The 27,963-nt window shown below is 47.8% G+C and overlaps 1 protein-coding gene across 5 annotated transcripts in view; it reads left to right on the top strand.

Annotated features, from left to right (window-relative positions):
* Nucleotides 1–22,281, top strand: part of LOC106487985 (mucosa-associated lymphoid tissue lymphoma translocation protein 1-like) — a 33,334-nt gene extending 11,053 nt beyond the window's left edge. For 3 of the 5 annotated variants that reach the window (XM_067305470.1, XM_067305468.1, XM_067305469.1), the window contains 7 exons: nt 2,829–3,006; nt 8,913–8,987; nt 9,715–9,842; nt 10,378–10,509; nt 11,070–11,221; nt 18,275–18,400; nt 19,942–22,281. In XM_067305470.1, coding sequence (XP_067161571.1) covers nt 2,829–3,006; nt 8,913–8,987; nt 9,715–9,842; nt 10,378–10,509; nt 11,070–11,221; nt 18,275–18,400; nt 19,942–20,304 — 1,154 coding nt within the window. In that variant the 3' untranslated portion in view covers nt 20,305–22,281. The remainder of the gene's footprint in view (nt 1–2,828; nt 3,007–8,912; nt 8,988–9,714; nt 9,843–10,377; nt 10,510–11,069; nt 11,222–18,274; nt 18,401–19,941) is intronic. The other 2 variants (XM_067305472.1, XM_067305471.1) reach the window with 2 other exon arrangements.
* Nucleotides 22,282–27,963: the final 5,682 nt, after the last annotated feature.

Raw genomic sequence — 27,963 nt, 5'->3', positions numbered from 1 at the left:
CTTGTCCTGTGTCTCCTCCTGTAGCCCCATGTGTGTTTTGCTCTACCCCCATTAGAACCCCAGTGCTGGCTCACCTTCAGCATGGTGGCCACCATGATCCCAGGCCCTTGTCTCCAGGGCTGCTGGTCAAGCAGTAGCTCCCCAGCCAAAATGATGCCTGGGATTATCTGCCCCAGTGCAGGACTTTGCACGTTTTATTATTGAACCTAATCTGAGATTTCTCAAGATCTGAGCCAACACAGGCTTCCTTTTGAGGCACAGGGGTGTTGTATGCCTGCATGTTCGAAGTGATCTAGCTAGCTAAAGGCTTTTTTAATTCACCTTCCAGAGATGGTGGCTTATCTGTCACCCTGCTTCCCCTCCAGATCTCCTCTTAGAAGAGCTGCCCCAAAGGGGCAGGCCCCAAACCCACCCTGAATATGTAACCCTCAGACAAGCAAGAACTCTCCCTAGATGTTATTTCAACCATCCTAAAAAGTCCCAAGTCAAAAAATAATGTCAGAAGTGCAACAGAGAAAAAAGTTGCAAGTGAAATACTAGAAATATACTGTCATATGTTATTTAAGCTGTATGCTGACATTTCCTGTATTATAACCAGTCTCTGGAACTTCCCCTTTATATTTTGGTACTCGGAAGCTAGTCTTGGATCAGCAGTTTTGTCTCACAAAACGTGGGAAGACAGTAAAATTAAACTTGTAATTAAAAACAAAAAAATCTTTTCTTCTTCTACTCGAAATGTTGAGGGGCCTGTTTAAAGTGAGAGATTATGTTTAGAACAGGTTTCCAGCAAAGTTGCTCAACCAACATGATGTTGATGTCCTGGTGTTTCCTGTCTCTCTAATGGAACTGGAGTCATTTTTGTCTTGGGGTTTATACAGTGCAGGAGAGCACTTGATGGTGTATTCAGGTTGCAAAACAAGCTCCCAGAAGTTAGAAGGTGCTGTATTGAGCTGTTTGTGGTGTCTTAACCTGAGCCCTTCTGTGTCTGTGTGTTTTGATGCTGTCTCTGTTGACACATTTGCATTGTATTTTTGTAGGCAAGGACCATGCCATCCTCAGGGCAGGTGACATTTGTGATTCACTTTCATCATGGAAGGCCTGCTATGACTAGTGATTTAATCATTCTCTTGGGGCTTTTCTATAATGTTTTAGTTCCTTCCAAGTGTCAGTGATGTTATCATAACAGTGCCTTGGTCCGGTAAAGGATCTCATCATCTTCATTTTATGTACAGAAAGCAGAGCTAGAGAGATGAGAGCCAGAAGTGCTTTACTACTTTAGAGGCCAAATCCGAAATGCCTGCATCTGATTTTTTCAGAATGCTTCCCATTTGGTACTCTTTTATAGTCTCAAAGCAGGGTTTTGTGGCTTTGATTTGCAAGTTATGAAAGTTTAGAACTTCTGCAAGTGAAAGCCCACTGCTTCTGCCTGGGGTTCCACAAGAAGAGGAACCCAAACCTTTCAGGCACCTGTGAAAACAGCCGTTTGAGTAACTTTCATCCCCTGAGAATAGAAACCAAAGATGATTTTAGGTTGTCTTTTCTATGGGATTATGCTTTCAGTTCCTGCTCCATTCACTGCATCCCTTCCAGCATCAGAGATCAAATGGGTGCCCTGCAAACTACAGGGGCAGGAGCAGTGCAGGGAAAATAGAGGAGGCAGTTATTCAGTGAAGCAAGGGCTTTGGCAGCAAATCTGACTTGAGACGTTCCTCTGCTTTTGCCTCTTAGCTGCTTGTTCCCATTTCTGAACTCTAGTTCTCTGCTGTCCCATAATTGCAGCAACGCAACTGTTTGCATCATCTTGTAGAGCTATTTCCAACGCCTTTCAGTTCCCCGAGCTCTCTTTCGACAAAGTCCCGCAAACAGTTGTATCAGTGCTGGGAAGGGCTAGCAAGCCACTGTGCAGCTTCCTTTCAGAAGGCTACAGCTCACATGAGGATCCCTACGTGTAAGGAAAGCCCTTCTGCAAATGCATGTGCGGGGAGCTAAATGGGAGTCAGAGAGAAGCACCACCTTTGGCCTCCACTGTGCTGGGCTTTCCCAGCTGGAGGTTCCCGTATTGCCTTCTCTAGTGAAGGCAGAAACTATTATTATGGTTTGCTTAAGAGCAAAACTTCAAACCAAAATCTTTGTTGGATGTTGGACTCCAGAGGTCCCTTCCCACCAACACCTCAAAGAGTCTGACTCCCCTCCCACCTTAAAGGGCTGGTAGCTGGTTTGAGATCATTGAAGCATGTGGTACATGTGTTCAGATCTCTGTTTCTTTTTTCACTGGTTTATATATATATTAATACAGGTAGACTTTTGAAAGCTGAAGGGTGTTTTCTATCACCTAATGCATTGCCAGTCTCTGCTCTAAAACTTGAAAGCTGTGGAGCTTCTCATTTAAAAGGTTGCTAATATATTTTTGATCAGAGTAAAATACTATTTTGTCCATTGTCTCATTCTTACTAAGAGCCAGACTTTTTTTAACCAAAACTTTGTACAAAAATGAAACTCAGCCTTTTGGATACTGAGCCTGGATGTTGCAGTGCAGGTTGTTACTGTTTAGCAAATATCCAAACCCAGCGACACTGGGGTCTCCTGAAGAACAGTGGTGGAAAACACAAGTACAGGAGAGCCTCTCAGGGCTGAAAGGAGCAGATTTTGAAGAAAGTCAGAATTGTGAAGTCAATTCAGTTCCAGTTTCCTGCCTAAAGGTGCTACTGGTCCAGGTCTCTCCTGTGCCAGTATCCCTTCAGGGTGGGATATGGGACATGGTCATGGGAAGCTAGTTACAGGCTTGCGGATTTGCATCATGACTCATCCTGTTCTCGTCACATTCCCAGCTATATTTTACTACGCCGGGCATGGATACGAACATTCGGGGAGGAACTACATGGTCCCCATTGATGCCCCACAGCCCTATGCCCCTGAGAACTGCATCAGTGTGCAGAGGATCCTCCAGAAGATGCAGCAGCGGCAGACGGCCCTGAATCTCATCCTTCTGGACACCTGCAGGAAATGGTAGGGCACTTTTCACCTTTCCTCTCCCAGGATGAGCAGAACATGGTGTTTAGAGGGGTCAGGAAAGCAGCTGCCAGTCTCAGCCCCCGTTCAGCAATGTCACTGTTCAGAGATGTTGCTGTGGATTGCTGGGAGCACGTGTTCTGTCCCTCTGTTGAGCTGAGGCCTTTGTCACATGCTATTAGACTGTGTCATAAAGTCTCCAAGACTGTTGGGTCTTGCAGATTTTCCTGGGCAGCCTTGTCAGTCACACATTAGATTCAGCCTTGTAAGCATCAGATCCTGCCTGAGATCTGCTGGAGAGAAGGAGCTGGAGCTGGAGGGCTGGATGAGGAAGCCTGACAAACTTGAGGCTATTCGAGCAAGTCTTGATGATTGCCTCAAGTCTGTGCAAAGCCAGCTCTGCCCTAGCATGAAGCATTTGCTGCCACTAAGCACAAAGACAGTACAGATGTGTCTTTTTACATTTCAGCCCCATCACCGTGGCCCCATTCTCTGCTTCATCTCCAAATGATTTCCTCCTGCACTGAACCACCCAGCCTGGCAGGCTATAACAACATCCCTCTGCTGTTTCCTTGCTTCACACTGTTTGGCCCTGCTAGTGCATGAAGACCATCGGGGCCCACTGTGCAAGTTTGGCCCTTTCCTGCCGCTCTGTGGGATGTGTGTGGCTGACATGCTGGCTGGCCCGCTGTGCTTACTTGCTGACTGTCCTTGCGCTTTCACTGTACGTGTTGCCCTGCATGCTTTGGCTGGACTGTTTAGCTCATCTCTTTTCCCTTGGCTGTGTTTTTGTTAATGTCTCAGTGAAAAGAGTGCAACATAGGAAACATTTGGGAACATGATGGGGAAAATATTTTAAACTGTGCTACTCGGATTTACTGGCCATTTCCTTTAAGACTTCCAAAGACTTCATGCCTTGAAGTGGGACTGAGGCTGATGCTGAGGTTGGAGATCAGCTTTTTCCCTCTCTCTGTGGAAAACCCATCTTCCCTCAGCTAATTTTTGGGCTGCAGAAAATTACTATTTGCCCATTTTCAGTAGAGTTAGTTAGACTTATCCAGTAAAAGCTGTCATCATTTCATTTATTTGGGGCTCCTGTGGCAGACTTGCAGGGCAGTAAGGACCTGGAGGGCAAAGGCAGTAAGCCTCCCTTTTCTTCCTGTGGTCCTGGACTGAGAACTGGGAAGTCACTAGATGATGGAGATTTTGATACTGCAGGCATCTTAGTCTTCCACCCTGAAAGAACCAGCAACCCCTGGAAAGATGTTAAATCTTTGTTGCCTTTTAGATGCAGTGATGGAGCTTGGAACAGTTGTTTCGAGTAGGTTTACAAGCTGACGCTTGTCCTGCCTTTCACAGCTCTAAGTTGCCAATGGTGCTGGAAGCTTCTGTCCTTGGTACTTTCCCTAAATGCCTCATAGTGAAGCATCTCCATTTTCCCTGTCCTCCATCTTGCTCCCCTCTGCCCTCAGCACACTGCAGAGCCTGTTACATCTCTGCGCCGAGTGCCTCTCTGCCATCCCAGCACACATGGCAGCACCTTGCTGCTCTCCCCAGTGTGACGCCAGGCAGGGGACTGCTTGCAGATGAGCAGGAGCACATAGCTCTAGAGTATACACTGACAGGGATATATTAGCGTCCCCTTGATCCACAGATGAAGCAGACTTCCTGCTTGGAAGAAGCCCGTGGGATAGGGTTCTAAAAGGAAGAGGGATCCAAGAAGGCTGGTTGATATTCAAGGATCACCTCCTCTAAGTGCAAGAACAGTCCATCCCAATGAGCAAGAAGTTGAGCAAAGGGGGCAGGAGACCTGAATGGATGAATGAGGAGCTAGTGGCAAAACTCGAACAGAAGAAGGAAGTATACAGAAGGTGGAAGCAGGGACAGGTAACCTGGGAGGAATATAGGGACATTGTCCAAGTATGTAGGGAGGAGGCTAGGAAGGCCAAGGCCCATCTGGAATTTAATCTGGCAAGGGATGTCAAGGACAACAAGAAGAGCTTCCATAAATATATCAGTAACAAAGGAAAGAATAGGGGAAATGTGGTCCCACTGCTGAATGGGAGAGGGGCCCTGGTGACAAAGGATACAAAAGGCAGAGGTAATGAATGCCTTCTTTGCCTCAGTCTTTACTGGTGAGACCAGCTGTCAGGAATCCCAGGCCCTGGAAACCAGGGAGAAAATCTGGAGAGAGGAAAACTTTTTCCTTGGTGGAGCGGGTTCAGATTTTTAGAGATCACTTAAGCAAACTGGACATACACAAGTCCATGGGGCCTGATGGGATGCACCCACAAGTGTTGAGGGAGCTGGCTGATGTTATTGCAAGGCCACTCTGTCACCTTTGAAAGGTCATGAAGAACAGGAGAAGTGCCTGAGGACTGGAAGAAAACCAGTGTCACTCCAGTCTTCAAAAAGGTCAAGAAGGAGGACCCAGGGAACTACAGGCCAGTCAGCCTCACCTCCATCCCTAGAAAGGTGATGGAGGAGCTCATCCTGGATGTCATCTCTAAGCATGTGGAGGAAAAGAAAGTGATCAGGAGCAGTCAGCATGGATTCACCAATAGGAAATCATGCTTAACCAACCTGATAGCCTTCTGTGATGGAACGACTGACTGGGTAGATGAGGGGAGAGCAGTAGCTGTTGTTTACCTTGACTTCAGAAAGGCTTTTGACACTGTCTCCCATAACATCCTCATAGGCAAGCTGATGAAGTACGGGCTAGATGTGCAGACAGTGAGGTGAATTGAAAACAGGCTGAATGGCAGAGCTCAGGGGGTTGTGCTCAGTGGTGCAAAGTCTAGCTGGAGGCAAGTCTAGTTGGAGGTCGTAACCAGCAGTGTACCCCACAGATCAATCCTGGGTCCAATCCTGTTCAATTTATTCATCAATGACCTGGATGAAGGGACAGAGTGCACCCTCAGCAAGTTTGCTGAGGATAAAAAATTGGAAAGAGTGGCTGCTACACCAGAGGGCTGTGCTGCCATTCAGAGGAACCTCGACAGGCTGGAGAGATGGCAGAGGGGAACCTCATGAAGCTCAATAAAGGAGGGGGGAGGAATAACCCCATGCAGCAGTACAGGCTGGGGGCTGGCCTGCTGGAAAGCAGCTCTGCAGAGAAAGTCCTAGTGGACACTAAGGTGAACATGAGCCAGCAATGTGCCCTTGTGGCCAAGAAGGCCAATGGTATCCTGGGCTGCATGAGGAAGAATATTGCCAGCAGGTCGAGGGAGATGATCTTTCTCCTCTACTCAGCCCTGGTGAGGCCGCATCTGGAGTACTGTGTCCAGTTCTGGGCTCCCCAGTACAAGAGAGACATGTTGCTTCTAGAGCAAGTCTGGTGGAGGGCTACTAAGATGATTAAGGGACTGGAGCATCGCTCTATGAGGAAAGGCTGTGAGAGCTGGGCCTGTTCAGCCTGGAGAAGAGAAGGCTGAGGGGGGATCTTATCAATGTGTATAGATATCTGAAGGGAGGGGGTAAAGTGGATGGGACCAGACTCTTTTCAGTGGTGCCTAGCGATAGGACGAGAGGCATCAGGCACAAACTGAAACACAGCAAGTTTCATCTGAACATGAGGAAAAACTTTTTTACTGTGAGGGTGACTGGAGCACTGGAAGAGGTTGCCCAGAGAGGTTGTGGAGTCTCCATCTTTGGAGATATTCAAAAGCTGTCTGGACAGGATCCTGCTCAACACGCTCTGGGTGACCCTGCTTGAACAGGGGGGTTGGACTAGATGATCTCCAGAGGTCCCTTCCAACCTCAACCATTCTGTGTTTCTGTAATTCTGAGATAAGCTTTGCTGAGCGGAGCTGCTGAATCATCACCGCAGCCCATGCCAGATCGGGGGGTGGAGGTTAAGCCAGAAATTCATCCAGGTGTCGAATACACTGCCTGAATATAGCATGGCAGCGTGCAGCTTTGCTGTGTGAAGGCTTCACTGGGATTTCAAACACGAATGACAACAATCTGTGAAATAGCTTTTGGGTTGGTGTTTCCTTTCTTGGCATTGCCAGTAGTTTCTGTGCTCAGTGAATTCTTAGGGCACTTCGGGAGAAGGATGCGATGTGAGATCTGCTCTGACATTTAGATATGGTTACATGGCTGTTTTTCTCCCCCACTGCCAATCTGACACTTCTTTCCTACCCTTTCTCACAGCAAACACAGCACTTCAGTGCAGTAGGTGTTATGCCTGGGCTCACGATGGATTGCTGTAGAAGGCTCTCTCCTGGGTTTATTTTTCATGAAAAACATAAGTCAGTGTTTCAGCTCAGCAAAGCATCTGGATTTCATAGTTGTGCCTGTTTACACCACTCCTTAAAACGGCACTCTTTTTCCCAACACTTTTTTGATTAGACTAATGTTGAGAATTGCAGATAGTTGCTATCTTGTGACTGTTTGCTCAGTCCTGCTTGAACCAGGAGGAGCTGCATGTGTGCTAACAAAGAAGGGTCTAACTTGGAGTATCTCTTCACCCCATGTACCACCATCAGAAATGCCAAGTCAATAAGAAATACATCCCCCTTGGCCAAATGATAGCAGATGTTCAGTGTCAGTGCAGGAGGAACCAGGAACGTGGAGTCTGTGTGTAACCTAGTACATCTATGTGTAGACCAGTGCTAATTTTGGGTGGATGCAATTGCCTCTTCCAGGAATTTCAGCACACTTCCTCCCCAGGCACTGTTTAGGAGGGTTTCTAGCACCTGCTGCTTAGGACAGAAGGAAGACACCATCTCCTATCTGGAACGCAGATCAGAAATGCATTCACTACAACCAAGTTGCAGGAGATGTGCTGTATAAATGAGACTTTAATGGGGGGCTCGTGCAGGAGTGAGCAGTTTTTGGGCCTCTCACTATGTTCAGTCGTGATCTGGAAATGCCACTGCAGAACATAAGCAGCTGTAGCAATGTGTGCCTGTTGGTGCAGTCACGAAAGGCAGGCACTGACTTGTGTCTGTGCAGCCTTGGATGAGAAGCACCCACTGTGGGGACAGCAGGGATCTCAGCTTATTTGGGGATCTGATGTCTTGTGTCTCCTCAGGCCTGGAATCCTAGCTATCTCCATTTGTTTAGGAGAAGCTGGGAGGCAGATAAATCTCCTCATTCTGTGTTCATATTTAGAATCATCTCTTTTCCAACATTTGTCTTCTGAGCATCTTTAGAAAATGTATACAAGCCAGATGAATATTCACCATTCAACAGCTTCTCCAGACTTTACCAGCAGCAGTAGGTAACTTACTGTCTGCTGGCCATATAACAGCCCCTTCTGTTCTCCTCAGCTTGCCAGCTTCAACCCCAGCAAACTATCCTGGAACTGAATAACACCGCCTCTGTTCTCAGCTCTTGTCCCTATGCAATTGGGAACAGCTCCAAATCACTAGTGTAAACCTCATACCCTGGAAGCAACCGGTCCCTATGCTGTCCAATTTGTCTCCAGTCAGACGAGCTCCTTAGAAAGGCTTGCCACTGAGTGCTAGCATGACAGCTTTTTCAGTGGAAACCAGTCACCCCAGACAGATCTAACTGCTCTTGGAAATAGGTGAACCCATATGTGCTCTGTCTGAATCTGTGGAAAAAATAACACTGGGAAGACAGAGGCATGGTTGCACCCACAGCTCTGGGCCTGCTTGCAGGGCAGGGAGCAGTTCAGCAGCACAGACAGGCCAGAGTTGGCCCTATCTACTCATTGCCCTGTGGTTTGGGTCCTTCATAGGACTCCTAGCTGTAGTCTCTGCTGCTGCCTGAATAACAGGAGTGGTTGCACTAGATGTGAGGGATGATCCTGTTGCTACCCATAGGAGACAGGTTTTGTGGAGCACTCTGGCTTTGTCCCCTCCAGGCACAGGCCTGTGCACATGCTGATTGATGGCCTTGAAACTAACTCGTACCTTCATCTCCTCTTCCAGGTACAACCCAGAGTGTGCCCTGTCCCAGGTGCAGCCACTGGAGCCCTGGGGCAATACTGTTTATGGCTATGCCACGTAAGTATACTTTGCCATGCCCACGCCATGACACAAGACCTCAGCACAGCCCATAGGCACCTGCCCATGGTGGCAGGGGTTGGCATAGCCCTGTCTCCTAACATCCCTTCATCCTTAGTGGCTTTGGAGGTTTGAGAGGGTCTTTCTTATATTTCTTCTGGCTCTCACCCTTCACCTCTCTTGTTTGCTCTTCAGGTGTTTCTTTCCTCCTTCCCTGCATTGCCAGTGGCTGGAGCTGACCCACCATTCAGTCTGACCCCCTTTCCAAGGCGTTGTGAATGGAGTCTCTCTCCACAGCACAGTGTATGCCTCTCCTGAACTATGGGACTGTAAAGCTAGGCACACAGCTCATCAATCCTAAGTTATGTGTGAAGGTGACATCAGCTCCTGTCATCTGTCTCTCTAGGCCTGAGGCTGATTCCCAAGGCGCATGTGCCACAAGCAGGTTATCTGAAGCCTCCCAAGATGGGCAAGAGTACTGCTTACTGCTCTAATGCAAGTTCCAGAGGCTTTTCAGCTGCTGTCACCCACCAGGGCTGGGAAAAGAGGCTGTGCTCTCCTCTTCCATCTGTTCCCTTCTGCTTGTTCCCACCCTCATTTGTGCAGTTGCATGAGGAGCTAACCAAAGCTAGACTCAGCCAATACAGACTGGATGTCAGCAAGCCCTCAGTACCCCAGGGCTTCATGCCAGTCGCAGAAAGGTGAGGACAAGTCGTTATTTTTGCAGAAGTGAAGATGCAGAAGCCTATGAGTTGCAGGATGGGGAATTCAGCTCCGGGATCTTCATGAAGTATCTGAAGAAACATATTCTGCAGGAGAAAAAAGTTACACACATGCTGGAGGATGTGTTAGAAGGTAAGGGAGTGCTTTTAAGCTAGAAACCACTTATTTCAGTAGCAGTGGTAACAGGAGATATCAGCAGAAAGTGAGTGATGAGTGCTCAACATCTCTGCAGCCTGGCCATCCCAGCAAGGGTGAGAATGAAGATCAGCACCCACACTCCCCTCTCCTTAAAAATAGAAAATGCATATTTGTGATCTGGAAAGCAGGGAGGCCTGGCAGTCAAAGAGGGAGATCAGGAGTCACAGAGCAGATGCAGTAAGATTGTTAAAGTAGAGCAAGGCCTTCATCTAAATCACTGGTTATCCATTCCTTAGACACTCTGCAGCATAGGTGAGTCTAGTTCACCCAGCATAACCAGGGAGAGTCCAGCCATGCCAGAATTGCAATAGAGGCGCAGCAGGACATGCCTTGTGAGAGCTTTTAGTAGCCTGGCAGCAACACCACCAGGATGTTCATGTAAGGTCTGAAAGTCAAGATGAGAAAATTAGGGACCTGGATGCCTCTGGGTGCTGCAGTGCCCTTAGTGCCTCTAAAATTTCTCTCTCAGATATTGGCCGGGATCCTTTGGTCACTGGGAAGCAGGTGATGGAGATCAAGCACACACTGAAGGAAGCCCGGGCCCTGACAGACCCTATCTGCCCCTTGGGAGCAGCTGCACTGCACTGGGGACACAACCACGGTGAGCATGCAAGTAGTGGGGAGAGCTAACAGACAAGGAAGGAGGACCACTGAGGGGCAAATTCAAAAGAGACTTGCCAAAAGAGCACAGTGGGGCTGAGAGGACTAGGGAGCCTCTGTGCCCCTTCAGTGCTGAGGATGAGGAGGGAGTATCCAGGCTGGGCAGGGGAAAAGATGAGACAGTACCAAGTGTGAGATTGCCTCACAGTGCCAGCTGCTGGGTGAGCGCTGTGCAGTGTGTAGGGGAAAAACCCCATTCTCTTCCTTGCTCTGCCTCTGGTTGGGGGTCACAGCACAGCGAGGAGACAGGCAGCAGCACAGCAGTAATGAGAGCACAGCAGAAGAGCGCTTTGCTTCAAGATGGAGGCCAGGCGCCACAGCAACTGGGCTGCTGCACACACGCAGCCTCCCTGAGTGCTGGCAGGCAGGAGAGCTCTTACAGCTATTTAGGAAGAGGTTGTGAGACACTGGCCTACAGGGAGCAGCTGCAGCTGATGGCGAGAGCCCTCGAGGACGTCAGTGCTGCACTTAGTGCTCATCCTGCTCGACTTTCTCTTCCAGAGCTGCTTAATGAAATAGTGATGTTCCCGTGTGGGGCACAGGTGGAGCTCCGCTTCCACCAGGTTTTCTCCAACGTGATATATGTGTGCGCCAAGCTGCAGGCACCCCCATCCCACATCGCTGACGTCCGCCTCCTGCTTTGCCGTCCAACTGTGAGTCTTTCACAGGGAGGAGCTGGTCCCGTTTCCAGTTCCTTCTTGGCTCCTTTCCCCGGGGCATACATGGGAGAGGGTTTATTGGGATTCCAGCAGGGAGGTGGGGTGCATGCTTCAGGGTGAGTTTGGAGGATGATGTATCTAGCAGAGGGGAAGGAGAGGAGAATGGGTGCAGAATGGGAGATGTGGCATGTGTTACATGGGCAGAAGAGTCCTGAGGGCTGGAAAGGGCTGAACCCATGTGCAAAGGCAGGTGCTAAGCTAAAAGAGGGAATCATACACTTATTTATCACTTGTTAGGCTCGTCGCTGGGGTGTCTAGCCTAGCTCTCCAAAAGTGAGAGCTCTGCTGGGCCTGGTTGCTTCTTACTCAGTGAGAGGATCCCAACAGGAGCTGTGGCACCAGCCCTGTGCAGTGTCTGGAGGAAAAGAAAAGGAAAGTGACTTTTCCCATCATGTGACAGTCCTTGAGCACACTCACGTGCCTACTCTACCTGCCCTAGAGATCACTGTGATCCTGCTCTCTCCAGCCCAGCACCAGGTCTGGACTCCTCTTTCCTCCCCACTTCAGACAGAGTGCCTGCAGGGGTTGGTGGCATGAAGACAGACATCCCCGTTAATCTGAGCTCTTCCTTCAACAACCGCAGGCTCTATGAGCACTTGTGTTCAGTCTTTGTCTCAGTCTCCTGAGCTGTCAGTGCATCGGGTCTGTTGTACCCTTGGGATGGGGGGGGACCAGAACAGTCCTCAAGTGTGTGTAGCCCGGGATTTACACAGAGGTGTAATGACACTCTCAAATTTATTCTCCGTCCATTTCCTAACAATTCTTAACAGAAGTTGCAATTTCTGCTGAGCACTGAGAGTTACATTTTCACATAACTTGCTATTATAGTCCCTGGTTCAGTGCGAGGATCCCCTTTTCTAATAACATTGACCCAAATAATCCACGTGGCACCTCTGCAAAGGCCTTGTGCTCTTTGAGTGCTCCTTGCATACATCAGTGTCCCACAGACTGCCTGCCACATTCCTTGCTCCTAATGCATTGGAAAAAGGATTTAATGCTAGTTTTGATGCCTTTAGCTAGTTACTCCTCAGACTGATATTTTTCGGTCTGCCTGATTAAATCTGTGCATTTAATCTGCTGGAGTTGATCCTTTCTATGTTCTTTGTTTGGAAACAGTTCTGGCTTTTTGAATGATGCTTTCTTAATATGCTGTGCTAATGTATCTTAACATAACAATATATCCTAATGTGCTTGTTTACTGTTCAGCCATACCAGCTTCCTTGTACCCTTTCTCACACCTCTCCTAACAGGCAGGCACCATGCTCTCAGTATGGTCTTTTCCAGCAGTCTGCATGCCTCCTCTAAGAATTTAATTCTCTTTGCTGCTCCTTTTTGTTAACAATCTTCCTCATTTTCTGTAGCTCCCTTGCTGAAGTGTAGCACGACTGTGGTGGATTTTTCGGCCCCTGTTGCTCCCGGAGGGATGCTGACCCTAAGTATCTTGTAGTCACTGATGCAGAGCGGTGTGTCCAGCAGGAGGTTTGGAGCCTGATCCTGCCCATTACTCAGTACCAAGCCGGAGCATCATTTCCCCTTGTGAGCTCCCTAACCATGCATGAAATTTGTTTGTGGGTGTCTGTGTCTGTGTGCGGGTGTTTGTGTGCATCACCCCATATTAGCGCTTGTGGGGAAAAGGGAGTCCATCTGCTTCCTCCTGCTTCCAGAGCTGGAGCAAGAGGGACTGAGGAGACCGAAAAGGGACCCCGGTGCAGCCAGGGCCCTAGGATCCCCTCCCTGTTCCTATCCTGCTCCATGGCAGAGCTAGCACACACTGACCCCCAGTGGCGTTTGCTGACATGGCAGCAGATCTTGTCACTGGTGTGCAATTCATCTGCCCCACGTTAGACAGCTGCAGTGAGGCCACGCACACTGATGCTTGGGACCAAGCACCCTTGCCCACCAACAGAGAGATGCAAGGGTGTCTGCAGGAGGGCACCTGACTCTTTTTGCGATCTGGGTGAGTGGGCTGCATCCTCACTGTGCCAGCCCTCCTCAGGGATGCTGAGGGGAGCCTGGATGACTGTCTGGGCTGCACTTGCATGGCTAAGACCCCAGAGCTGGAAGCTGAAGCCAGACAAACATAGGCATGATGCAAGATGCATGTTTTAGCCCCTGGGGAATCAACCCATGGACCCATTTGGTCAAGGAAGGAATAGTTTTTCCACAATTTGCCATATTTTGCCTGTCAGAGTGACTTGAGCAGAGAGTCTGGGCTCACTGTAGGATTGCCAGAGATAATTACAATGGTCTTTTGTAGCACAGATCCATTTTCTTTCATTATTCAGTGGTAGCGTTCTCTCCCATCTCATGCCTTGCCTGACTTGCATTTTTACTTGACAAGGACTGTCTTCAGAGAGAGAGACTATTTTAGGAAATATGCAGAAAAGAATGATGCTGAGAGTTAGACAGTTCCATTTTTTTGCTATGTGCCGCTTAAATGCTTTTTTTTTTTTTTTTTTAACTTTTGTCATGGATCCCCTTGTTTTCAAGGTAAATCACTTGATCTGGAGCTGTTTGACCTAATGGTATCTCCAGTCACCTTTTCCCCAGTTCATTTTGAATATCTGAAACTCTGGGTAAGCCAAAACTCTGGTCTTGCCAATTCCTGAACATCATCTTCACTAAAAAATAACAAAATCCCCACCATGGGGATTTTACCATAGAAACATTTATAAGTAATTATGAATGGGATAGAAAAATTAATTTAGAAAATCCTTTTCTCCATTTCCTGACTCCTACACAGCAAGAAATGATGGAGACTAACAGAAGGAAATACTTGCCTGTATCCACTGTAATTATATTGTGGTAGAACAGGAGACTACTGAGGCTGGGAATTTAGCAGAGTGCAGATATTTGCATGAATAGCAAGCTGCTGTCAGTAAAGGGGTATTGCGTCTCACATTTCAGGGCTTTAATTCATCCCTCAGGATTAGGGATTAGAATATGGACTTGGTGATTTTTTTTTCTAATTAACCCCAAATTATTGACAATAATTGACTTTCCTGTGGGTAATAGGAGATGGAGGGACCTGCTGTTTACTGGAGGAGACATCCCAAGAGGTGCTGTCCCCACTAACCCGAATCCAAGATGACACCTAAGGGCTGCCAAGGCTTTTTCTGCCAACCAACCAGGATCCCATGCTAAACCTGCGAGAGGCCCTAATGCGACCCCACAGAGCCATCTATGGAAGGGGGCTGCAAGATCATGGGAATGGGAGTGCAAGGCAGAAAGAACCAGGGCTGGGCAGGAGGAGATGCCTCTCTGCACAGTGAGGTCTTACTGATTCAGGAAGTGGTGGGAAGAGGAAAGAGTATATTTGCAAAGTGGCTTGCAAGATTACTGAGGAAGTCTTCAAACTAGGATCAAGGTGGACAAATGTCAAAACCCTGCAGCACACAGAAGCAGTGGTGCCATGGGCAGAGACCTAAAACAAGGGGGATGAGGATATTTACAGTAAAGTAGAAAGAGGCTGGTGAGCTGGTCTAGTAAGCATCTCCAACATCTGAATACTAGTGAAAGAATGAAAAATGGCCAGGAAGACCTCAAAGCCTTCATACACAAGCAAGACTATGAATGAGTATGACAGGGCCTTGGTGGGAGAGTTCAGAAGATGTGAATATTATTATAAAAATATGTTGTTTTTTTCTGAAAGACCAGGGCTGTGATAGTGTTTTATATTTTCATTAATGACCTCAGTAATGTGTTGTAGCATGCTCTTATTAAATATGCAGATGCATGCTGTAACACTTGGCAGCACAAGATGCTAAAAGACAGGATTAGGTTTCAGAAAGATTTTGATAATCTGGAGATACAGTCTGCGAGCAAGACTATTATTCAGCATGGACAGATGCAAGGTGCTACCTGTGGGCAGGAGTAAGCAGTAGTGTACACACAGGATGGAGAACGACTCAGGTAATAGTTTTGTCTGAGGTCCACACTGGTTGGAGAAATGGAAGCAGGACAGAAAACTGTACTGAGGGTATAAATAAGAGCTCCAAGATTTGGGTGAGATCCTCTCTGGCTCCCCTCGCTGTTGCTGAGGCTGGAGCACTGGATCCAGTTTTGGACCCATGTTTCATGAAAAAAGTGTACCAGCTGAAACATATCCCAAGTAATAAACTGAAAGATTGAAAGAACTGTGATTTAGGCAAGAGAAGCAAAGTTTGGCAGAGGGGGGACCCTCAAATACATAAAAGGTTGTTGTGATGATGGAAGAAAATAATGGTTTAAATAGTACTAAGGAAGATCCAGGTTGGCCGTGATAAAGATGGTAAAGAGTGTGAAGGTCTGGGAGAGGTTTTGCCTAAAGGTGTCACAGAGTCACCATTCGTGTAGATCTCTAAGAGCAGCTGGAAATGCATCTGTCAGACATGACGTGTGTCACTGGATCTGCCTCGTAGTAGGGTCTGGGCCACACGACACCTTTGGCCCTTTCTACTTTAGGGTCCATATCCTAGGATATGGATATATCCTTAGGGCCCTCACCTCAGGAAGAGGACACAGGATCAACCCCCTGTGCAGAAGCAGACTGGCATTGTGTGGCTGGCTGGTAAATCCAAAATTATTTAATCATGCAGTCATTTAATCTGTTAATCACTCAGTCTTAGTCAGAGTGGGATCTGCTGGATGGCAGATCTTCCCTGCATGGATGCTGAAGGGACTTTGAGCTTTTCACCACAGCGCTGAGCGTTTGCTCCTTCCAGGGATAGGTGTTCTGGGAAGGATGCCAGGTCCGTGGCAGAGAAAAACAGCGCATCCGATTTGAACGTTCAGCACTTGGGGCTTGCTTTGTCCCAGTCACTCAGGGCTGCAGGGTGGTTCACCCCATCCAAACATCCCAGTGCTGCCTGGCTTTTCATAAGCTGTGTTTTCAGTTGTGATGGAATATTACTGTATTCACACTAATCATGTTTGTAGTATGCTGAGTATTTTTTTAGATAGGTTGAAAAAAAAGGGTGGCCCAGCTGCAATGGGCTTGAAACTGTAGCACAATAAACAGGCGTTAGGGAGAAGAGTCCACTGTAATAGCAGAGATATGAGCACTCCTGCCTTGCTTCTAAAAACTGAACTGTGATGTTAATCATTGAAGATTCCTGGTGTCTGCAAGGGTGGTAACACAACTGCAAAACCAGGCACTTAGAAGTTACCTGATCCAGACCCCCTCCATGCCTGCAAGGAGAAAAAAGGGAATATGGCCCAACCCCAGCTCCTACAGGCCAGTGAATCCCCAGAGAGGAGACAATTAGAGAGGTCACAGATGTGGAGATGCACCAGGAGAAGACAGAGCTGCAAAAGTCAAAAGACAGATGTGGAAAGAGCAATGGGGAGGCTAAGGAGGAAGTCAGAGGAGAGGCCTCAACTCTGGAGAGCAATATGGCATCAGAGAGCAGATGTGGGCAGGGAGGGTGACCATGTGGATGACTTCTGACCATGGACTGGACAGATTGTTTTCATAATAGCAAGTAGGGCACTGTGGGTATTACAAGTCTAGCAAGGTTCAAAATGAAATTGGACATGTTTGTAAGAGTCCCCCAAAGGCTGCTGAAAGCACAGACACCATCTTTGGCTCCGAGAGTCACCGATTTTCCCGTTGCAGGAGGCTGGCAGCATGGGCTCATCCTGGGTGGGGGTGTGCTTGCCTTCTCCTGTTCTTCCCTAAGCATGTGCTGCAGCGTGATGTCAGCAATGTTGGGTGAGATGGAGCCTGCTGGACCCAGTATGGCCGCTCATTCCTTAATGCGGTCCTCCTGCTGAAGCCCTGTGGCCATGTTAGTGGTATGCAGGTTGATCTGCCCTGTGCCTGGAGAACCTCTCTGTTTTGAAATCTAAGTTTAGTTTAACCGAGGCTGCTGGGCTTGGAAGGGCTGTGACCACATCAGAGCAGCAGACGGGAGATCAGAGCAGATGATCTGATGCAAAGAGCCTAGGAGAGCCTGGAGCAGGGCCTGCAGAGAGGATGGCTGGCACAGGAAGGAGAGAGCAGGAGAGGGCAGTATTCACTGGCAGAAAGTGCTCTGCATTGCAGTCTGTCTCTTCCCATTTCACAGTTCAGACCTGTCAAAGAAACCAGGATGAGGCCACCCTAAGCAACACAGCAGGAGGGCAACTTCATCCCCCTCCAAGTTGCGTCTTCCCCTTGCTGGCACAGCTAGTTCCCTTTTTGCTAAGTCCATTCACTGCCCTGATCTTTCCTAAAACTCTCTGTGGTTTCTCATTATCTTTCTGGTTACAAGTTGCTGAGTGCACAGAAAGGATCTGGTTTTGCTTTATATAGAGATAATGCTAGTTTTGCAGCTTGCCTCCAATGGACCCACTGGACCAGCTATAGAGGGATGATGTAGTGTTTACTCCTGTTCTACCACCCTTTCAGTCAGGGGCGACCCTGACACGTGCAGATCCCAGCCAGCATTTGGGGTCAACCATTTGAGCTTCCAACCCCAACCTTCTCCCTTGTGTCCCAGCCTGAAACAAATTGCTTTGTCCACTTGCACCCAGCAATTGGGAGGTGTGTAAAAACTAACATGAACGTCCTTATCATGAGCCACTGTTTACAGCCCCTTTGTGCTGTGAGAGCCCCCAGGGCTTCTCTAACCTCTGCGTCCCTGTGAGGTCCCAGACAGCCTCCTGCATCAGCATGCTCAGTGAGGCATTTCACACCAGCGATGAGAAAGCTTTGCGAGGATTGGCCCTCCTTGCACTCCACCAGCTTTATGCAGGGCCGCAATGGGCCTGCCTGGGCCGCTCAGCTCCCGTGGCCAAAGACAGGCCAGCACATCCTCGCGCTGGCCAAGCCAGGCTGGCAGGAGTGAGCTGTAGCAGCTGCCGGAGCCGGATGGCAGAGTAGCACCGTCGCATGCAAGGGGCTGGTGGATAATGGGTCCCAGGCTGTCACCCATCCTAGAGGGATCAAATCCAAAACAAGATGCAGTATGTTTGATGGGCTGATGCTGAAAACTTGATGCGTTTCCTCTTGTTTTCCTAACCCAGGAGAGGCAAGATGTGGCCATCCTGAAGGATAGCTGTGCAGACCAAGTGGAGTCTCTGCTTGCCTCTGTTTACAAGCAGGAGGAGCAGGACTGTGCGTTCCAGCTCACTGGACTGCAGAAAATTCAGGTAAAAAGCTGCTGTGTGGGAATCTCTGCAGTTCTCCCACACCCTCGTGTAACTGGTACTCTCTATCCCTGCCTGCTCAAGCCTCGTGTGCCCCTCTGATATCCCTGGACTGCATGCAGCAGTTGAACGGAAACTGGGTTGAGACCCTTCTGTATTGCAGGGTAACACCCAGGTGAATACTCTAGGAGCCCAGGCATCTCAGAGGCACAAAAACCTGCCTCTTTCTGCTGGCTCACCCTGCCCTTCCACACTGTCTGGCCAGAGAGGCTGTTCTTTGCCCCCATGCCTTTTTCAGGCTGGTGCTTTGGTCCTGGTGGAGATCAGAGTAACCCGAATGTTTCAGGTGAAGAAGGATGTCTAACTAGGCTTGTGTGCTCTTTGGGGAGCTGGACTCACAGGCTGGCCAGGGACTCGAGCGGCGGGAGAAATTAGCCCCTGCCTTCAGAGTGTTACTACCAAGCCCTTCCTTGCTTGAACCAAGAGCAAGGAGGACTTCAAAAGACACTCAGACTATATTTAAAGACTGCAGAAGAGGCAGAATTGCTAGTCTCATGGCTTGTCTCTTCCAAAGGATTATCTCTCTCCAAGCAGCAGTGTGTACCTTGTTTCTTGTTTGATTTTTTTCTGTCTTATATGGATCTTGCGAGGTGCTTATCTGCATGAGTAAAGCCTCTGCTCTGCATGGTCTTGCACCAAATGCAATCCAGTTGCTGTCTGGATCTGCTTGAAACAAGCTCGGTTTGCTGAGTACCTTAAGTGCCTCAGTGTATGGCAGTTCTTGCAGTCCTTGATTGTTCCTGGAGCTCTCTTCTGAACCCTTTCCAGGCATTCAGCATTGCTTTTTAAGTGCAGACATGGGACCTGGACCCTGCATTGCCTGCCAGACACGTAGGGAAAATCTCCCTCCTGCTCCATTATCCATCTCCCTTCTTTGTACAGCCAGGTGTCTTAGTCACAGCCCTGTGCTAAGGGTTCATGTTCAGGAATTTGGCTGCCATTGATGTGTTACTTTCTGATTTCTTCACCATCTTTGTAAAGATCTAAAATAGTGCTAGACTGAGAATGGATCCCTGCAGAGCACTGCTGTTTTAAACTGCCAGCTTTTACTGTGTGATGCACGTTTTCTTTAAGTGGTTCATATTCCTCCCCTTGTGCGCCTCTCTCTCATGTGTGCTTTGGCCAGGACAGACATCACGGTGCTCCTTGCATGAGTGTAATTTTCCTGGGCACAGTCCTCTCCACTCCTGCTCCCCTGCAGCAGTATACTGGGGAGGTAGTGCTCTCAGTGACAGTGCCCTGGCCAGGCATCTCAAGAGTCATGAAATCCAGAAACTGTGTCTCAGGCCCACAACCGTCATGAACATATATTAGAGCCCACTTATTCTGGCAGTAGCATTGCTCCAGCACACCACAGTACGGGGCTGTGAGCCTGCAGAACAGCCAGCCAAACCTGTAATTTCTTGACAGTGCCTGCAGAAAAAGCAAAGAAGTTCTGCTTTAAGTCTCTGATTCACTTTGTGTCCTTTGCTCTCCTCCTCCAGACAGATGTGCTCCTGCAGTTGGATTTGCATTACACCCAGCTAAGCACAAAGCAGAGGACTTGTGAAAGCCTGCAGAAAATCCTCCAGAAATCTCTGGTAGCGCAGTTGTTCAGCCACAGAAATTCTACCCTGCCAAACTACCAGCAAACTCCAGTATCTGCAGGCAGCCTGTGCCTCAGGGACACGTCCACGCTGAGCGCAAGCCCAAAGGCACAAGCATCTCTGAGGATGGGCTCAGGACACAGTTTGCCAAACAGCAACCCCTCCAACTCATGCAGTGAGCCAGAAGAGAATGACGAGAGCAACTTGAGTGAGCTCTGTTCAGCGCTGCTTCGGGCTGGTCCGGGGCAGGACTGTCCCTGATACTTGCAGATTGTCGTGACCAGCCTGGGAACCGTATTTTTGAAAAGGCAACAGTTATCCCAGTGATAAATACAACAGAAGTCATCAGCTGCCTTCAGCCTCAGCAGTCGCTCTGGCCAAATCAGGCCGCATGTGGCTGAGGCTGCTTTTGGAAAGACCTCTCCCATCAATGCCCTGCAACATGCAGGGCCAAAGCCTGCTGGAAATAACCTCTGTCCCACAAAACATTCTGCGCTGTTGGAAACACCGAGGAGTAATTGTCATGTCTAGTGAAAGACAGGGCCACCCTACAAGTCATAACATTTCCAGGCAAAACCTCATATTGCTTATAGTCAAGGACATTGGCTGATGTTTTCTGAGAATCAGCCTTTGCTAAGCAAGTGCCTGAAAGCAAGCATTACAGCATTAAACATGGTGAGGTAGGATACCCATAAACACTACAGGCCTGTGCTACAGCAGGGACACAGTCTAAAAACCCAAACACAACTGCTGACTCTCATCACGCTTGTGCAAGTGATGCAAAGAATTAATGAGTGACCAAGATAAAACTGTATGAATGTATAAGCTTTACCCCAGGGTTACAGTGTGGTTTTCTTTCCTTGGAAGTCCTGCCTATGTAAAAGCAGATGTTAAATTATGTGTTTATGTATTTCTAAAGAATGCATTTATATTTTCCTGCTTGCCAGGAAAAGGAGGTTGAGATGTCCTGTCAAATGCATGTTTGCAACAGAGGCTGGTTCACGCTTCCACCTGCCCCTTCTAGCATGTTACACACAGACATAAAAGGGTGTTAAAGCCTGTGTGGTCTTGCGTTCCTCTCAGATGCAGAACCTCCTAAGTGTGGGAGATGGAGAGGACAGGATGGAGGAGGGAGAACCTGGAAGAATTTTTTATTAGTACAAATTTTTTCAAAGTGCCCATCTCTCTCTGTGTGCATGCACCCTGGGCAACCTCAAGTCCTACCTTTCATGCAGAACCAGCTGTCCAGAGAGAGCCACAGGTGAGTGGGGACCAAAAGACAACCTAAGTAGGTGCAGTACCCCCTGCCTGCTTCTGTAATACTTGTTTAATAGAGGTTTTGGCATAGCACCAGCTGATTGCTCTGCAAGGGCATGGGAGGGTGGTCAAATAGTAGCAGAGGGACCAGGGATTCCAGTGAGGTGTGGGATCTCTATCCTTGGAGATGGTCAACTCTGGACTGGAGAAGATGTGGATGAACTGATTTAATTTGGCCCTGCTTGGAGCAGGATGTTGGGCCAGAGACCTCCAGAGGTTCCTTCCAGATGTGATTTTGTGAAAGGAGGAACTTGGAGATAAAGAGCTTCTTGTGAGGTCAAAGATGGCAGGGTGGGGAGAGCACCTGATGTCTCCTGTCTTGGTCTAAAAGAGGGATGGGTAGAACATTTTCTGTTATGGTTCTCTGTCAGCAGGAAAGATACTTGCTTGTATCTCAGTCTACAGTGGGGACTCTCTATTCCAGCATGGAAAAATATGAAATGCTATTTCCAGATAAACCATCCTATAAGTGCTAGAAGCCTGTCCAAAGTGAACAGAGGAGGCTTTTACTCTCCTCACTGTGTTGAGGGGAAGAAGAGAGGCCCCATCTGGCTGAAGACTAGAAAGTCACCTAGGAAAAAATGCAAAGCTCCCTCCCCCCCAAAATGTAGCTTAAATAAGATGGACTGACAGAGAAAGTAAACCAGAGGAAAACAATCTAATTGAGGGGAGAACCAAAGATCAGATCAGCACTGGTAGAAACCTAAGGATAGATCAGTGGGAATTGCTGTGCAGACAGCTGGAAGGTGCTGAGAGTCTCTGAGAACAGCATTCGAAAGGATAGCCCTCTCTATAGCTGTTGGGGCAAAATACATCTCTGGCTCGCGTAATCATGGCAAATGGCATCTCATGTGAATGTTGAGCTTACTCAAAGCAAAGCTGCTTATTTTTTCTGAATAAAACACTATTGGTGTTTTTGAATTGTATTGTACAAACCACCATGAGATGGTGAAGTTGAGGATCCTGCGAGGAGGAAGCAGGGCAATAAGTAGGATTGAAACCCTGGACTTTGGGAGAGCAAACTTTGGCCTCTTCAGGGACCTACTTGGAGGAATCCCATGGGTTAGGGCCCTAGAAGGAAGGGGGGATCCAAGAGAGCTGGTTAATATTCAAGCATCACCTCCTCCAAGCTCAAGATCAATGCATCCCTATGAGTAAGAAGTCAAGCAAAGGGGGCAGGAGACCTGCATGGATGAGCAAGGAGCTCCTGGCAGAAGTCAGACAGAAAAAGAAAGTATACAGAATGTGGAAAAAAGGACAGGCCACGTGGGAGGAATATAGGAATGTTGTCAGAGTATGCAGGGATGTGATGAGGAAGGCCAAGACCCATTTGAAATTAAATCTGGCAGGGGATGTCAAGGACAACAAGAAGGGCTTCTTCAAATACCTCAGTAGCAAGAGGAAGACTAGGGAAAATGTGGGCCCATTGCTGAATGGGGTGGGTGCTGTGATGAAGAAGGATACAGAGAAGGTAGAGTTACTGAATGCTGCCTTTGCTTCAGTCTTTACTGCTCAGGCCAGCCCTCAGGAATCCCAGATCCTGGAGACAAGAGAGAAAGTCTGGAGAAAGGAAGAGTTTACCTTGGTTGAGGAGAATTGGGTTAGAGATCATTTAGGCAAACTGGACATACACAAGTCCATGGGCCCCGATGGGATGCACCCACGAGTGCTGAGGGAGCTGGCAGATGTTATTGCTAGGCCACTCTCCATCCTCTCCATCATCTACTGCTATTTTATGCTTTAAACTTTAGCTTCTAAGCTCTTGTCTGTGGGGATTACTTCATTTTTTAGGTAACTGTATTTTGAAGTTTGGATTTAGAAGATGGATAAAATGGCATTAGATAAGAGGTAGATAAAATAATGTCAGCCTTTACTGTGAATTATCCAACTCGTTGGTAAGGTATTGCCCTAACATGGCTGGGCTAGGCTTAGGAGATCTGTTGTCCTGGGAGGCTTGGTGCCAACCACAGGACTTGTCCTTGTCACCGACTCTCTTGCTTCCTCTAGGAGACCCTGCAGCCAAGCCCAGCCCTACCACCGTGTTTCTGCTCACCTCAGGCAACAGCATGTTACAATTACAAACACAAGCACTTGCAAAGCTGAATTGCAAAAGTGGAGGTCAGTCGTGTCCTGGGCCTCTGGCTGTGAGTGACAGCATGCTGCCCTGCCACCAGCTCCTTCAGATATCAACCTCTGCAGCCTGATAGTCCTTCTGATCTGCCCATTTTTGTTTTCACTGTGAGCTGAACCTCTTTGGCCAGTTCATTCATCTGTCCAGCACTCTGCACTCACCCTTGAAGTCCTACAACATCTGCTTCACCCTGAGACCAGTGTCACCCCATCCAGCTTGATGGTGATTCACACTTGGGCCTGGATTCATTTTAGGACTGGCTGAAGCTACTCCTACCTTCGTTCCCCTACCTTAGATATGAAATCCAGACTCTCCCATGGTGGGTTAGATGTTCAGTCCCAGTAAATTTTCTTCGGAATACCCGCTCTTTCTGTTTCCACCATTCAGCATGGAGTATGGGCAACTCATCCAACATTTCTGTATGTCGGATCTTGTGACCCTGACCAGCACATCCGTGTACTTCCTGATTTGCAGCAATAGTCTTTGGGCTCCATCAGGTCCCTGCAGTGTAGGAAGGAAGGGGTGCCCATCTCTGTGTGATGTGCTAGCATTTTATATTCTGGTCTCAGCATGGCTGTGGCCAAGTAGTCCCAAAAGTCTCCTTCCACTCAACCCTTAATTTCTCACGTCATTACCACCATTGTAATCCTCCTTGGCTCTTTATGAATAGTAGTGAATGCAGGTGCTCCTGGGACTGTCCTCCTCTGCCTATCCTGATTCTAGCCCAGAGCCCGAGGATGGGGACAACATAGACAGGCTTATGAGCAGCCCACTGTACTCTCCTCCCCACCTCAGCACTGCAGTGACTGAGCTCCCAAATCAGCCACTTCATCCAACACCACATCCCTCTCCTCCCTGATCTGATTGCCTCTCTCTGTAATGTGCAGTAAAGAGGTCGGTTGCCTGGACAACACCGCTTTTTTTCCCTTCTTTCTCTCTCTCTGAGACTTTACCTCACCTCTTGTTACTGTATCTCTCTGGCTTGCCCTCCTCTGCCATGGCACTGACCCCACAGTTCCCACAACAGACATCCATTCTCCTTATCTGCTTCCCTTTCTCACCTGACAGCGTATATCCCACCCATCTTTCCCTGTCTTTTCCAGTTTTCTCTCCATCCCCAACAATTTCGAGTAGACCTTCATGCCTTTTTGTACTTTTTCTGAAGTAGTGAGTGGTATCTCCAGACTTAAAAATCTGGAAGTTTGGTGTTATCCTATTGCATTTCTTTACAGAGTCATATCCTGGACAGATCCTGTGGCTGGACAGTACAGGTACACTCGCATGTCTGTAGTTTTCTAGCTACCCTTAGTAAGAAACCAGTCTATTAGTTTGATTCTCCAAGAAGGAATACAAGACTCATTGAAGGCTGGGACTCCTTCATTAGATGCACAACTGCAGCCTAGGTGGGACCAAAAAAATAAATTCCAATTTACATTCCCTCTCTACCTCCACACCTTCACTTATGCATTCATAACCATGGTCATTGTCATCCTCTTCCCACTGTCCTTGGGCCAGTCTGTGCAGAGGAGCTACAACCAGCTACTAGAGCACTTTGAACCATATTTTAGGTAATACAGTTGCTTTCCCTTTGCTCAAGGCTGCTGTGTTTGCTTTGACAAGCAGCAAACTAACCAAAACTTTAAAACATTCATTAATCTCTGAAAAAAATAGCCACATCTAAATGTTCAATAATTTTCTTTTTAGACAGATCCCCTTGTGTTTTTTTTTTCTTCGCCAATGCAGATGTCTTGAAGGGAAGGACCTTGGTCAACAGCCTGGTTGTGCTTTTCTTGTGCTAAGGACAGAGTTCGTTTGAGATGTTGTTCTCAGCATTTTTGCAGATGCTTGGCAGTTCCTGACAAAACAAGGCAAATGCTCCCGAAAGGAGTGAGAAAAAAGGGTCAGCAAAAATCAGGGAATTGCCATTTCTGCCTGTTTTATTTAGTTACTGGAAAATCACTGGCACTAGAAGTGTGTTATATATGGCATACATGCCCGAACCTGGTATATTTGTGTTGGCAGCAGATTCCTGAAGGTTTGTTCTCAGCTGGCTATTTTGTAGATGAGGCAATGTAATAGCAGATATGTCCTGGATCAGCCATGCTCCAAACTCAACCAGAAACAGAAAGTTAGAAACATAAGGCAATCCTTCTGCACCTGAAGCATTGGTAACTAGGGTAAACCAGTAAGTTAGGGATGAGCAGGAGCAGCAGATTCATGTCACAGGGCCAGGCTGGGACACAGCTGTGGAGGCAGAAGACACCAGCTGGTCTAGCCTGGTGGCACTGGCTGTTGTTGCCATGTGTTGGCCACCTGCAGCTGCTGCTGAAAGAGATGTGTAGCTTCACTACCAATCACCAGCTCTCTCTTCATCCAGATGAATGTAGCATGTGCAGTGACTCTGAGCCTTTTGTAGCACCTGTTCTACAGGGGTCCACATATCCAGAGGATACTTCTGGCACCTTTGGGCAGCTGAGACATCAGCAAGTCATTGTGGGTATTTCAAACACCATTGGGGCATTACTGCCATGCGCTGCTCCTATGCGTGCAAGCAGCAGCATGAAAGCAGGGCAAAATATGGGATTTTCTTGGTTCACACAGCCCCTCTCTGGACACTTAGCCATTCCTGCTGGCACTGTGCAAGAGCTCTCTCCTATCAGACTCATCAGAGCTCCAGGTACAGAAGGATTGGGACCCACTGATGGGTGCCTATGAACATTTCCATGCTCTGTAGTGCATAAACATGCTTTCTTCCTTACCAGTCTAGAGTGTGCAACAGAGGGACAGAAATGCCTCCACCAGCTCCTGGGTCATCTCTCATCGGAGTCATACTAGTAAATCCAGAAACAACACAGTTACATCCTAGCCATGTTAGCACACCATTTGAGTTCTGCAGGCTATCGGACAAGGAACAGTGATCTTTAGGTGGTTGGAGACACACTTATAACCAGCTTAGTTCAGTTGACCCAGATGACTTGCAAACTGTGCTGTAATTTGGGTAGGATGCAGAAAAACAGATGGTACATATGCTGTCAAGTAAGAAAGTAAAGATCATAAGGATATCTTATATAGTTGTATTTATAAGTGTTGTGCAGGTAAGAACATTGGACTGCTGCGTGGTTTTACTGAAGTGTCCTCAACGCAGTGGAAAATGTCTCCTCCATGCAAAGCAGCTGCTCTTCGTTTGCTTTCTCAGGGTTATGCTGCCTGCTAGGTAGGTTTGGGTGCTGTCGGGGAACTGAAAGAACAGCCCAGAGGTGTTTCACCTCCTTGACTGAGTTTACTGAGAGCCCCAAGCTGGGTCACCAAATGTCCATGATGCAACAGTGTGTCAGCATACCTGGAGCACCAGGTAAAACATAATGTGATCTAAAGAGCTGTTTCTAAGGAGAAGAATGTCTAGATGGAGGAATATTGAGCAGTTTCACTTGCCAGATCACTTATCTCTTTTCAGTTTTTTGGGAAAAAAAATTCTTTTTTGCAAGAGTGAATTTGAATTTACTCTTTAGAAACTGGTAGAATCTCTTTATTTTCCACTTGCTAGAGATTTTCCTTAACAATTACCACAGAGCCTGCAGAGCATTCCCTACTTCACATTACAGGGCAGAGCTGGTCGTGTTGTCTTCTAGATATGCTTGCTTGCCACCTCCCACTATAGTCACTATTTGCAGTTGCTTATAGCTGTCAAATTGTAAGAGTTTGAACTGAATTTTTCCATGCCATGGGCCAATCTCATGCTGTTTTCTGGCCTTTCCTACCATATGAGCACTTGAATTGCAACCTTGTGAGTTTTCTTTCTTTTATTCCAGAACAGCAGCTTCCTGACACACGCACAACCTAATCGGTTTGGGCCTGGATGGCTCCTTATGGAAGGATGCATGCAGTACAGTGGAAAATATGCAGGAGAGAGGAACTGCAAGGCTCAGGAATGCCTTTTTGGTCCTCTTTCCCTAGTTTTTGAAAGTAGCTTAACATATAGCCAGGAAAGGTCCTGAAGGCATTAGCTGGCCATTCCTTCCTAGGGGAGGAATGAACTTCCTAGTGGGTAGGTTACAATGTTCTGAGCAGTCTCTCCTGTAGACACAGATTGAACAAGATGATCTCTTGAGCTGATCTAATAGAAGAATTCCTCTTTTTTCTAAAATGCAGTCATTAGCTGAGGATCACTTCTGAACATACTGAAATATAAGGTAGTGGCAGTCTACCGCCTATAGGCATAACAGGACCATACACAAGATGGTAATCAAAGATACTAGACTCAGGACTAGCAAGGAGCTCTTGGATCATTAAATCCAGGCCATGCTAGCAAAGGCTGTGTGTCACAGATGGCCTTCATGCATTATGCTTTGCACATGCTGACACCCATGGATGTGCTCTCCTCTCTCCTAGTGTTGTCAATCATCCTGCTTCGAGCAGGAAGTTGGACTAGGTCCCTTCCAACTGACACTTTTGTGATTCTGCTACCAGATTAT

This window comes from Apteryx mantelli, chromosome 15 (assembly GCF_036417845.1).
Source record: "Apteryx mantelli isolate bAptMan1 chromosome 15, bAptMan1.hap1, whole genome shotgun sequence".
NCBI lineage: Eukaryota > Metazoa > Chordata > Aves > Apterygiformes > Apterygidae > Apteryx > Apteryx mantelli.
This window is presented reverse-complemented; position numbering and strand designations above follow the sequence as displayed.